Source organism: Mastacembelus armatus, chromosome 19 (assembly GCF_900324485.2).
Source record: "Mastacembelus armatus chromosome 19, fMasArm1.2, whole genome shotgun sequence".
Classification (NCBI taxonomy): Eukaryota; Metazoa; Chordata; class Actinopteri; order Synbranchiformes; family Mastacembelidae; genus Mastacembelus; species Mastacembelus armatus.
In genome coordinates this window covers 17,123,116-17,136,677 of record NC_046651.1, presented here as the reverse complement: position 1 = coordinate 17,136,677, position 13,562 = coordinate 17,123,116, and the positions used below count along the sequence as shown (strand labels likewise).

The 13,562-nt window shown below is 43.5% G+C and overlaps 1 protein-coding gene across 5 annotated transcripts in view; it reads left to right on the top strand.

Annotated features, from left to right (window-relative positions):
- thrab (thyroid hormone receptor alpha b) overlaps positions 1–8,046 on the top strand; it is a 101,943-nt gene extending 93,897 nt beyond the window's left edge. For all 5 annotated transcript variants that reach the window (XM_026314801.2, XM_026314802.2, XM_026314805.1 and 2 more), the window contains one exon: positions 366–8,046. In XM_026314801.2, coding sequence (XP_026170586.1) covers positions 366–616 — 251 coding nt within the window. In that variant the 3' untranslated portion in view covers positions 617–8,046. The remainder of the gene's footprint in view (positions 1–365) is intronic.
- The last annotated feature ends 5,516 nt before the right edge of the window (positions 8,047–13,562 follow it).

The window sequence follows — 13,562 nt, the reverse complement described above, 5'->3', positions numbered from 1 at the left end:
ACACCTGTACTCACGTGCTCAGGGCTTTGAAATAATACTATGCAAATAGAGAGAGTTTGTGCTTAAGCCCAGGCTCCTGAAAGAGAAGCAATGTAGTCATTCTCAGAATATCCACTGGTTATTCTGGATTTATAAGATTTGTTGATATTTAATGGGTATAGTTAGGATTTCATTATTCTTATTTCATCCTTGACATTTTCCCCAAATCACTACAATTACAGGATTTTTTTTTTAATTTTTTTTTTCCGGCCAAATGCTGACATTTAGTCATGTTGATCCTGAGTCTGTGGTTACTGACACACTCATTTTTGTTTGCTCTTCCTCCCCCTTTCTCCCTCCCACACACTTAACTCTGATTCCCACAGATCGCTCTGGCCTGACCTGCGTGGACAAGATCGAGAAGTGCCAGGAGACCTACCTGCTGGCGTTTGAGCACTACATCAACTACCGCAAGCACAACATTCCCCACTTCTGGCCGAAGCTCCTGATGAAAGTGACGGACCTGCGGATGATCGGGGCGTGCCACGCCAGCCGGTTCCTTCATATGAAAGTGGAGTGTCCAAACGAACTCTTCCCCCCACTCTTCCTGGAGGTCTTTGAGGACCAGGAGGTGTGAGACACTTGGCACCATGCAAAGGGAAGAGGAAGTTGGAGCAAACTGGGAGATGGGAAGGGCCATCATTTTTAAAGGGGAAGTATGGAGGGAGAGCTCTTTCGGCAGGAATCTGCATTTCTCCGACATCGTATTTACAGTATGTGGTTTAAATACTGGAAACAACAATTACAGAAACAACGCACCAGCAACAGGAGAGTCGAGCAAACAGAGGACTTTGTTTTTTGAACACCCTCTCCTCCGCCTCTTTCTCCTCCTTTTACTTACCCCTGTTTTAAAATCCGTGTGGGGGCCCTTCTGTCTGAGCATGATGTCTTATCTAGTAAGAGTTGTAGTCATTTGCCAAGACATGCACACAAAACATGCGCATGCACACACACACACATACACACACACATACACACAGCCTGTTCCACCTCAGTTCTTAAGAGCAGTTATCTTTGCAGGGGTCTGTTCCCCCTCTCTGGTTCTTTGTAGCGGTCACAGATTTACATGTTTTGAAGCCCATGTCTCCAGCACCTGTCAGTATTACTTCTGAATAAGTGTTAAGGCGGTAATTCAGAAAACATGGACAACAGTGACATATTATCACTCACACTCATGCAGGCACACGCAATCGGCAGCCACCGCACATGGAAAATTCAGCAGAAGCTTTATTATTCTGGTGTATAATGGCTGTATTAAGCTACCAGACCTAGTTATTATCTATTCCTCAAATCAATCTGAGCCGTTACAGCTGTTTTTGGAGCTTCTTCTTCTTTTTAGATCCCAGTGTGAAGCCGGTGCTATATTTATATAAGGCTACTCCAGTTTTATGAAATTGTGTTGTCTACCTTTGGTAAAACATGCAGACCATGGCTCCACATCTACCTTCATTTCTGTCATTGGACCGGCTCCTGTGACATACAACACACACACACACACACACACACACACACACACAGTAACACACATGAGCAGAATTGCCTTGTCATTGCCTGTGCTGCTTGTGCCAGCAGCCTAGCGTTGTATGAATGACAATTAAGCCCTTCTCTCTCCAAGGAGTTGCTGCATTGAAGGAAAGAAAGAAAGAAGAGATGGGAGAGGAATGAGAGAGGAGGGAGCAGCAGAGATAGAGAGAGAGGGAAGGAGGTTTGGTGGCTGGGCTGTGTAGATTCAGAGCCAGGGGCAGAAGTAAATCTCCCACACCCAGCCTCCAAGGAGGGTTTGAATAGCAGCAACCACCAGCAAGACAGCAGAGCTCATCTTACACACTTTCACTCGTTCTCTCTGTGTCTCTGTCTTACACAAACACATAAACATAAAAACACACATCACCTCAGAGTAACGTGAATGCCTCATTTTATTGTATGCACTGCGCGGCAGTGCCGATATACAGCCCTAACCTGCAGGGTTTGTACAGAGTCCCCTCCTCACGGACTCAGCTCAGTGTGGCCCCTCCAGGCTTCCATACATATTTGCCTCTGTTTTTTACCATGGGCGTTACTGAGAGCAGGCAAATGCCAAGAAGGCTACCATTTACCTCAAAGTGGACACACCCCCAGGCTGGGGCAGCAAAACTGCCCCTGTGGTGTAAGGCACTACCTCACCTCTGTGGACACAGGGCAGCTGCCCACAGCCTACACACAGACATACACCATTCAAGTTGGCGCATGTGTAGATTAACAGAAATGTGCATAATTTTTGCGTAAGTGACACTTGTAGTCATGAAAAGACAAAACACTCACAGCATACACACTCACACACCCTCAGTGCTATCACTTGGTTGAAATGAAATACCACTGAAGACAGGAGGGCCAGCCATGCCCCTGGACTCTTGCAGACTCCAGGGAATGGTACCCATTGCATTCGGGTTATCTCTTTTTGTTATGTGGGACCAAGTATCGTCTTTTGAAATCTGGATTTACCCGTTTCTGTCAGTGGAAATCAACTCACAGAAGTGATGAAAGACATTGGATGTGCAGCCCAGCTGACTCCCATCAAAGCAAGCAGCAAGAGAACAGAGAAACCAGTAACTACAAACCCGTAGTGGCCATGCCCAGTGAATTAGCATGCATAGAAAGGGCCGTTTCCCTCTGCATCATGGCGATTTTATGATGGCTGCCATTGGATCTTCATAAATATTTTCATGGAAATAAGGTTCCTCTCACACAGGGACAGTGCATTAGACGTAAAAAGATGAAATGTTCTCTTCAGAGGCAACTTGACACCTCTAGTCTCATGCACTTTACCAGTGCTCCCCACTATGACGGTAATATCTCCTGGCAAATATCCATGGCAGATATCTTAGTGTAATAGGATTCAAGAATGCTGATTTGATCGTGAAAGCCCACTCTGTTCATTCCAATTCTGGGGCCAAGCCAAATCTAACTGGGTTTACCACTCTTACAAAAGAGAATAAAAGAAAGAGAGACTAAGAAATGTGTTTTATATTCAATGCTAAGCAGTAGTTTCTACTGGGCACTTGTACAGGATGGGTAATCTGCACCCCTCACACCTAGCTAAGCAGAGAACTTGAGACAGGGATCATGGGTAATCATCACAGATGGTGCTTCAGTTGTGTGGAGCAATGTCGTGAGGAGAGAGGAACTGGAACGCCACGTTTGGGCCCAATGACAGAGTTTGGTCTGACTTTTAGAAGAATCCCTCCCTCAAGCACATCGCCGCCTCCACGGATCCATCACCTGCCCTCTCCCCACCCTTCTGTAGCCCATGGCAGTGCCCTTTCTGGAGCCTAGCTCAGACTGAATCGCACCCCAACACCATTATAACAGCCCCCACCCAGCCAGGCTGGTGCGGGTTTTTGCACTACTGCAGCAGTTTTATCCCCCTTACTCCATCCATCCATCATCTAGACCCACTTATTTCTATTTAGGGTCACGGGCATCTGCTGGAGCCTATCCCAGCTTTTTTCGGGCGAAAGGCAGGGGTACACTCTGGACAGGCCTCCGGTTCCCCCTTACTCATCAAAGTTTAATCAAGTCCTTTTGTCAGACTGTACATGACTTCCCCCAAGAAAACTCACCCCTCAATGTGCATCCTGACCTGCTCTTTGTAACAGAGGCTGGGGGTTGCAGTGGGTTAAGTCCAAACCTGTCTTGTCTTCAATATTAGACCAACAGCACATGACCCTCACCCCCTACCCAACCCCCAGAGAGTAGGAGGGTAAGGAAGGCTCTGTAGCACTTACTCATTCTCCCTTTAGCACTCATTTTCCCATCATCTCAGCTACAGCAGAGTCAGCCCAGTGACAGTTCAAATTTGGAGCCCTCCTTTCACATCACCCTCTCTTCCTCCCGTCCTCTTCCCTCAGCACCCTAGCTGTCTTACCCATTCACCCCTGGGTGGATTTCCCTCAGTTTGAGCCAGGGAGCAAATGGGGTCCAGGCCATCCGCTTGTGAGACAAGGCTGGCCTAAGTGCCCTTGAGAGTGGCGCCGCTGAACGAATGTGAGCAGCATAGCAGCAGTGACAGGACGGAGAGACTCGGGAGCAAGAATGTGAGGATGCAAAAGCAAAAGAGGAAGAAACAAAACGCTGAGGGTCTCAACCCTCACTGCCATCATTGACATGGGTGAGAGAGGGTGATGTGGCTGGTTGTAGAGACAATGTTAACAAACACTCAGAGGACGGGGAGATGGCGGTGCCGGAATATGTACGGCCTCCCCTTCAGTTCCCACAACAGCCCCACATGAGCCCCCGCTCCCGTGCCAGCTGACAACCCCAAGCGTCCCCCCTCAGCCACCTTTCACATGGTGAGGATCAGAGACAGATCCATTCCAGAGATGCAGGTTTCTGTCTTGACATCTTTATAAAAGAACTGAAAAAGAGAAAAAAAGCATATTGATGTTCTCGTGAGCTGACTGGGTATGTGTGTGTGACCGTAGGGGTTATAATGCTGCTTTTACCTTCTGAGTCTGATTTAGATTAAGAAACAAAAAGAAAAGACATGACTTTTAAAAAAGACTCCTGAACAAAATTGGAGATTTTTTTTTTTTTTTTTTCATTTTTTCATTGTTTTCTTATTTTTCTGTTTGTTTTTTGACGCTTAAACTGCTCTGTGTAAAAGAGGGAAAAACAGCTATTGTCACTTTTTGACCATGCGTGCAGTGTAACATAGAAAATATTTCACGTCTTTTCCACGTCTATAGTTTGTGTTGATAAGCCAACTGATCTGTTTGTCTGTGTGTCTGTCCAGTTGTCCGTCCCCTTTAATCAGGAGGAATTTACAACCAACAAAAACAGGAATTTCTTTTTTATATTTTGTTTCTTTTTTTATGAAATACAACTTTGGAGGAAAAAAAAAAACACAAACAGGAAAAATAACGCAACAGAAACTGAAAAAAAAAAAAAAACTGAAACACAATCTTGTCATACCTCACACAACACAAAACTCAAAGGAACTTGGGAGGAGTCATATTTTGCAGGCACATGTGAAAGTTCAGAGATACATATATAGATTTTAAGAAAATGTATATGTTAAGATAATATGTGCTTGTGCGTACGCATCACTAGAGGTTACAAAAGAACTCGTCCCTCAAGCTTTGGGGCTCTCGATCTTACTGATTTGGGTTCTCAGATGACGGGAGATACAACACAAACATGAGATAATGTTGGGAGACATTTAGAGATCATCTGCTAATGTGAGCACTTCTCCAGCTTAAAGGCACAGTCTGCAGACAGTAAACTTAAAATGTGAATGGCCCAGAGACTGAGAGATTAGGACTTTTGTAATGGCTGAGTGTTTTAAGGTATTGAATGTAGCTGACAGGAGGGGGCTGGACCTGAGCCCAGCACCCACAACCTAACTTCCACACACCAGCAGAAAGGATAGTGGTGTCACACAGACGTTACAAACAACCAACAAAACTGAGAATATATATTGCCCGACTGCAAGGTGCAATACTATGTTATGTATTTTTGTATGTTTTCTGTTTTGATTTTGTTTTCATTTCATTTGCATTTTGTTTTGGCCATATCCCAGGATGTAAATACGACATACAACACTCGAGATCTAATGCAACAGAGTAAACTGAACTGCTCCCGCTCACTGTCATGTAAGAGGAAAATGTAAAATGCTTTTAACAGTTGTATGTGTGCACTCACTCACGTGCATGCTGGTCCATATTCAGCGCCCCATGACATTAATCACAAACCCTGTGCCTCCTCTTGTTTGCAGAGATATATTCTTACCCCTCATTTTCTCAGTGACATGACACACTGCACATGAATGCCTATGGTTGTGTGTGTGTATGTGTGTGTTTGTGTGTGATCACCTATGGAATTACATTCAGGTCGTCCAAACTATTGATGTGAGTGTTGGCAGCAGCCACAGTGGCTGAAGTTCATGAGGCCAGTGGGGTTGTTTGTTAGCGAAGTGGGAGGTGGGGGAGGGATAATACGAACATAAAGCAGGTTTTTATCTGACATGAATATCTGCTAACATGGCTGCTACACACACACACATGCATTATAGTTGGAAAAGTCCAACTTCAATTTCCCTATATGTCCCCCTTCCCAGTCTCTCAGAAGCCAGCCTGAAAGTCTTGCCAGCCTAGTTTTTGATCCCCAGTATTCAGCAGACTACAACTGGGACTTATAGAGACCTGAAGAAGTAATAGTCCAGTCTAGCTGTTTATTTTCAACAGTAACAGCAGGCCAGTAAGTGACAATAAACAAATTCATTGATAAATTACTTTTACTATGTGTGAGACAGAAGTTTGAACATATCTTTACGAGCTCTCATTCACATCCATGTGACCCATACAGACGGCTCAGAGGCCAAACTGATCAGGGTAACTTCAGCACCTCTTATCCCTGTTAGGGGTCGTTTTTCCTCCAGAGGGCTAAATCTTCCATATTTCTCTTGGAGAGACGCATTTTCAATTAGACAAATGTCCTTCGGTCCATCTCAAATGCTCCTTGTTGCATCCAGCTGATTTTCTATCTCATGGCCATGCAGCCCTAAAGTTTAAATGGGTTCTTAGATGTTGATGAGAGTTTTTACAGAGGACCATATTTGGCTTTCAAGTCTGACTGGTTAGAGCTAAAAGGAATTCTGGTCTGCGCCCACCCCCTCCCCAATGTAAGCAAACAGATTTGTCAGACAACAACCGAGCAAGGTTTTCAGGGCTGGCTTTACAGGGCCTTTATGTCCATCCCTCCATAGTTTCTATGATCATGGTTTATTCTCACATGATGACACAATGGACAATTGAGTTGAGTTGAGATTGTCTGTGATGTTTTTTGGTTTTATGGTTGTGTTTCATCCCCCGCCCCCCCCTCATGCCAAATGTAGATTTTGTGAAGACATGCAAGTAGCAAGATGTCTATGCAATTTCCCTCCATTTCCCCCCAAAAACAACCCAATCTTGCTTATCAAGTCCAATTCGGCCTGGTTTAAATTCCAGAGGTTCTTTGAGTTAACCTAAAGACCCTTGCTACTTTGTGTGGGTGAGGGTCCGGACTGCCCGGGTGCACTGGCCTTTAGCCGAGCTGATTGGCTGGTCCTCAGGGTCGGTAACTCTTCACGGTGGTCCGGGTCTCAGAAAACAAGTAGGAGGGGTACTGGGGATGTTGTGGAGAATAAAGATTCTATGAGACGTGCTGTTAAAGTGCGTGTGTGTGTGTGTGTGTGTGTGTGTGTGTGTGTGTGTAGGCTGTGAATATGTGTGTTGTTGGAAAGTGTGGGTGCTTCGAATGTCGACTTGATATGCTCTCATTGTTTGGTGGGTTGATCGATACGGCCACAGGGCCTCAAATTCTTAAGATTTAAAGGAGCCCCTAAAATCAGTCCTGCAATATGTGTGTGAAGCTTTACTGTCCTGTGACCAAGGTAATGTTAATGTTTGTCCCGGTGGCGGCTGCACGTAGCATAAAGACGTTCACTTAACACGTTACCTCTGCTTTTGAGATGTGAGGAAATCTTTAAAAAAGAAAAAAAAAATACTCGACATCCCTGAGACGAACATCAGCAACCTGCCGACCAGCAGTCGTATTTGAGCACTTAACTAAAAAGCACTTTGAATGGAGAAATGAGTCAAAATTATAAAACGCACCCAAGCCAAATGCCTTTTGCACCATGCACTGGTTCAAAATTAGTTGACCCCAAAATGACCCGAGCAGCCTTTAAGCAAAGACAGTTAATGACTAATTATAGAGTTTACAATTATTCTTAATGAAGTGCAATAAGCAAGTGAGTAAACCTTTTGATGTGTTTCTCATCTCATCTTTTTATACATTAGTGGGAGAATAATAAGTCATGATTGCTTTTAAAATACACCCACCCATGAGAGCATCAGCTAGACCCACTCCAGACACACACACACGCACACACACACAGACACACACCACTTTTTGTGACTGGGTAAAGGAAGCTATTGAAGGATTCTCTCAGGTAAAAGAACATTTTCTAATAAATGATGATGAACCTTAGATGAAAACCCATTGTTAGCTCATCTTTATTTTGTCTTCTCAATTTATAATCAGCAGTGTACTGTTTTTTTTTTTTTCTTTCTGTGTTTGGTCCTGGACGTGTGTCAGGACTAAAAGGTGTCAAAAACCTTTGTCACGCCTAAAGAGTCATGATCTCATTGCTTTTTTTAAAACCCTCAGTGAAGACATACCTGTTCCTGTGTGGAGGTGGGAGAGTGATGTGTTGGTTCTGTTTGGTTGGGAGTGTTTGTGAGCTGTGTTTGTTGCTGCGCTGCATGGAAGCCCATTCCCACCGAGAAAAGAAGGAAAATTAGATCACATGACCAAAAATAAGAAAATATGAAAAGAAAAGATAAAAGCTCTACGTATTATCTCATTGTTGTAACTTATGTGATTATTTATCTCCTATTTTTCATTTTGGTACATTTTAAAATCATGAATGAGAATATCATTAAGTCATAATTTTGGATAGAAACTATGACATTAGAAATTAAAGTCTAATACTTTGGCAGGAGTAAATTTATCTTCATCACCTCTTATCTCAAAACCTTTATTTGGTGTCACATGTTTATTTATAGGCTCATTCTTTTGACCCAAAACTAGAACTTTATATGTCCCAATATCGATTTGACTTAATTTCATAAATGTGATTTATTATATTTATTTTTCTTCATGGATTTGACTTACTATGGTTCATTTTCTTTTTTTTTTTCATTCCAAAATTTTTTTTTTTTTTTCCACAGTTGGAAATGGGCTGCCAAACCACAATAAAAACACACAAGACATCTTTGGCCTTTTTTCCTTACTCAGACCAGCTTCATTTCAGTTCAAAAGTCCAGTTTGAACATGTGATCCTAAATAAATCACATTTTGACTGTTCTCATAAACATGACCCAGAGTGTAGAAAAACAAATTCAGCCCTTACTGTCAGTGATAGTTCAGTCTCTGCACTTTCTCCCCGGACATATCCAGCTTTCCCTCACCCAGTTGTCTAATGGTGTACATACGTACATACAGTACGAGACCTCCATCCAAGCTGGGACCATCCACCCTTGGGAAAGAGGGAGGGGGGCAGAGGCAGAGGAACTGGTTTTGTTCCTCTGTCCACAGGCCTGTTCTATTTCAGTGTGCTTACTGTTTTACCTTGTTGTGTATCGAAAGGTTGGCATGGCTAAAACCAGGGCTGTGCATGTATATAGGTGTGTGCATGTGGACGTCAGTGTCTGTGTCGATGTGAGAGAACCGTGTTTGGCGTGCGTACGTGTGTGAACACTTTGCTGTTTACATCCGTGGTGCTGATTTCTGATCGACCTGCTTTGCTGTCCCCTCCCAAACCCCCAGAAGCACCTTTTTAGGCCGCGGGACGTGGCAGACGTCAGGAAAACAGAGTCCTGTCAGACTTGTAGTGTTTTTGTTGAAGAATGTGACTAATATTCAGCAGGCTAATAAGAGGAGGGGTCTGGGGAAACCTCTATATGTGAGGCTGGTGTAGGAGATGAAAACTGAATTGCAACAGTGTGAAATATTTCAAAAGAAAAGCTGCAGCAATTCCCAGAAGCAGAAGCCAGACTGTTGCTCACAGAACAGAGCAGATTACTGCCGTGGCTGCGGTTTAAGGCTTTGCAGTTTTGTTTCCCTCTCCATATGATGACTATTGATTGCTTTTGTATGCCTCTTTCTGTGTGGCATTGTTTCATAGGGCACTAGAGGATTTATTATGAAGCCCTGCACTTAGAAAATGCTGCGCGCAGAGTTACATCTCTGGTAGAGAGTGAATTAGTGCGCTGGGTGGTTTAAATTTTATCACTGCACACAACATTAAATAGCAAAGACCTCGTTTGTGGCCACATTAGCACAACAGAAAATTGGTAGAGAATATTCAAACCCATGAGCTGTGATCCAAGAGATAAATCTGTTTATTGGATCATTAGCATTTGTGTTCAGACTCTTTGATTTTTAAACAGTCTGTTTGGCAGCCATCACTTCTGTGTTAATAGCCGAGTGTGAGACACTGTGTAAATACAGTGTTGGTGAGTTTATTGATTAGGAGATAACAGCACCTCAGCCCCACCTCAGGGTCTGCATAACCCTTCTAAGACTGTTGCCTAGTAGACCAAATCCTACGCACCAACTCCGAGCACTTTCAGGTGGTGTTGTGGCGTCAGCGTGTGAGTTAAGAGGGTTTCTGCTGCTCTTTATCGTCATGAGGATGGTTTTGTAAACGGGTATGAAATCACATGTCTAGACAGCTAAGAATGTACACAGCTGAGCTCATCTATTAATAGTCTATCAATCAGAAACATAGATCAGAGATTAGATCAATGGTGTGATGTAGTTTGGGGAGATCTGTGCTTCTGAGATTAATATGCAATGTTCGTTTGGTGGAAAGTCAGTTTTTGAAACGGTTCAGAACTGCTCAGGTTTGATAAACTGGCCTCAAAGGGTGCTTTCCTCCTCCCTGTGCTCCAACATGTCTCCTTTGTGTTCTGTTCTGTCAAACACCCTGAGCACATACACTCTGAGCTCTCTTGGCTCATGCATTACACAAGCCCATTGTTGTATGCAAAGCCAGAGGAAGTGCTCTCCGCTCAATTTTGAAACCTAAAGAAGGGATGGATTGATGAACCGTTGCCCACTCTGTAGCAGGTCCAAGCCACTTTATACAGCACCAGCAAAACGGCCGACAACCACCTCTCAAAGGCTTCATGTCTGCTGGGAACGTCCTCTTTACTGTTCCACCTCTTTGCTCACGTTTACAACAGCAAAGCCCCAGTGTTGCATGTACAGATGGCTGAGCATGCTTTACAGCTTTAAGCAAGAACACACCATGTTTCAAGAGGTTCTCAGTGTCTTCAGCAGCAGGACCAGTGAAGACCAGATACATGCTGAACACCAGGTCTTCTTGTACGGAGCAGCTGGTGCTGCTAGGGGATTCCATGCCAAACAATTTCTAGATGGTGTTATACTGTACACGTCTGTGATCTATATGTTCCTGTCCTGTTAGAAAAAGATGTTTTGTCCCCCTGAACAGAAAAGACAGATGCATCAGAAAACCTTCAAGTCTGAACGAAGCACTGACAGTGTGCACGAGTTCTAATGTTTTCAGCAGGTTCAAGTGTGTGAGATCAACCCCAAAGGGTAAATTTGGATTTGTTGATTTTTTTTTTTTTTTTTTTGTTGTTGTTTTTACCTTGAATTTTCTCAAGGACCCTGTACAACCTGCTCGGTGCGACAGTGGAAATGCAGTACTACAACTTCATGGCTTCATAGCAGCCATAAATATATGAACATGCATGTAAGGTCAGCTATGAAAACCTTCAGTACAACAGCTAATGCAGCTGCTTCTCTTACTTTTGTATTACTCCTTGCTTCACTGTGACTGCAGAGGCTGCTGGGAAAACTATGATTTGTTCTGCAGACGCTCAGGGGTCAGACCTGTCTGGTCAAGGTCAGGGAAGGTGCCAAAGATGGGTTTTGAAGTGTTCTTGTTGAACGTGTGTCAGCCTGTTGTCACAGGTTATCATGTAAACTATAAGCCAGACAAGTCCTGTTATCTCTGGAGACAACTGGGAACAGCATAGTGCAAGAGACTCAAGCAAGGCTGCCACTAGTCCCGACCCAGGACTCTGATTGTACCAGTCCCAGTCCTGGTGGGCAGCTCCTGAAAACGGAACATTTGAGCAACTCGGTGGCTCCGAAAACTGATTACAGGAACAATGTGGAGGGCCACTCATATGGTGGGAAGAATATTATGTTAAGAAGTTACTAACATAACTGGTGTTAGGTGAGTGTGAATTAACAAAATAAAAGACTTTAAAGTTCAATACACACCATTTAGAAGTATAGATGGTGGAGCAGGATGTTAGACGAAGCTGCAAACAACAATCTTCATTTTATAATGAAGGTCGTTTTACATTTCTAAAACCTTCCCAGACACTCTGTATTTATCTCTATAAGTTCATCTCATTATACACAGTTATAAAGCTGAGTGAGAACCTGTGGCTTAACCGCTCTGCAAGCAAATTTCATTAAAGTGAGTGGGTGCCATTGTTGAGTCCCATACCCAGTTCTTATAATCCACCCTTCCTGGCCAGAGGACAAAAACAGAAGTTTTGTTACTGTCACTGTTTTCCCATCGTATGAGTCACACAGAGAAGATTGCCTACCATCCTCAGAGTTTAGATTTTCCTCCTGTAATTTGTTTTTTTTTTGAGCTGCAGAGGTGATGAAATGTCCGTGTGTATGTGTGCGTGTGCGTGTGCGTGTAAGAAGCCAAAGGGAATAACAGTCCAGATGGAAATCTGCAGTAAAATGAAACGTGCGTGCAGTGTGTAACAGTTTGCAAAACCGAGGGCACAGCCCGCAGGGAAACACATGGCCATTCACTGTACCAAGAGTAGAGATCTCTTCTGATGTCTCTGTCCAGAGGTGCCAGACATATATTTTCATGGTAATACAAAGAGTAGCAGAAATTATTTAGAAGTGTGTTCAGTTTACTTTTCTGTGACTGATCTATGTAAATGACCCCCCAGCCTTCTGTTATCTGACGCAGGTTGAACCAGATGTTATCTGAAAATATTATTTGAGCCAGGTTTTGTTCTTTACCTCTTCCTCTCTTTATTTAACACTCAGATGGCATCCACAGACATGCAAAGGAACAATATTCAGGATTCATTCCCAACAAGCACAGGGGCAACAAACGTGCAAGAAAATACAGTCAGGCTTTAGACCCTGGGTTAAATAAACACAAACACACATATGTGCAGGAAACCTCCGAATATCTACTGTGATCTCCTCTCACGCCACCCACACCTTCATCACACCAAGTCCCTGCTCACCTGGACCTGTCCTCCCTGTGATTACCCAACCCCCTGCTGTTCCTGAGCACCCACCACCCCCTTTTTCCTGTTTCCTGCTCCTCCCAACACGAGTCCAGTGGGTGGTGTGATGTCAGGTTTTTGTGGTGGGCTGCTTACGACAGGTCCAGACAATCAGCGTGTTTGTAAATGTCAAAGTGTGATTTTCAAACCTTTCTTTATGGTCAGGGTTTTAAAGGAAGATATTTTTATGGTAATTGTCGCTGGTCTATTTTACTATATATTTATGTAATAAATATGTGACTAAATTTGCATCTCACTGGCTCTTTGGTCTGTTATTGGCTCTCAAAGCGCCATCCAGCTGCATCGTGTGCTGGACGGTTTCATTAATGGACTAATAAATTCAACTAACAAAAGCCTCTTCTTGTTCCCACCTCCTTGTCTCTTTGTTACAGTATGTCTGTTGACTGATCTAGTCTGAAATGGAAACTGTTCTTTGTTTTGTCATATCTACGATCTAGTTTCCTGAGAAATACGTCTCAGTAATGTGTGTTGTCCTTCTATATGTGACTCTCAATCGATCATCTGACAAATATGAAAGATTAAAACTATATTATCAGCACTTTTCACCCTTATTCTAACATCTTCTGCAGTCCTGACGCAGGTTTCAGTAATAATAGATGAAAATGTAAACGTCCC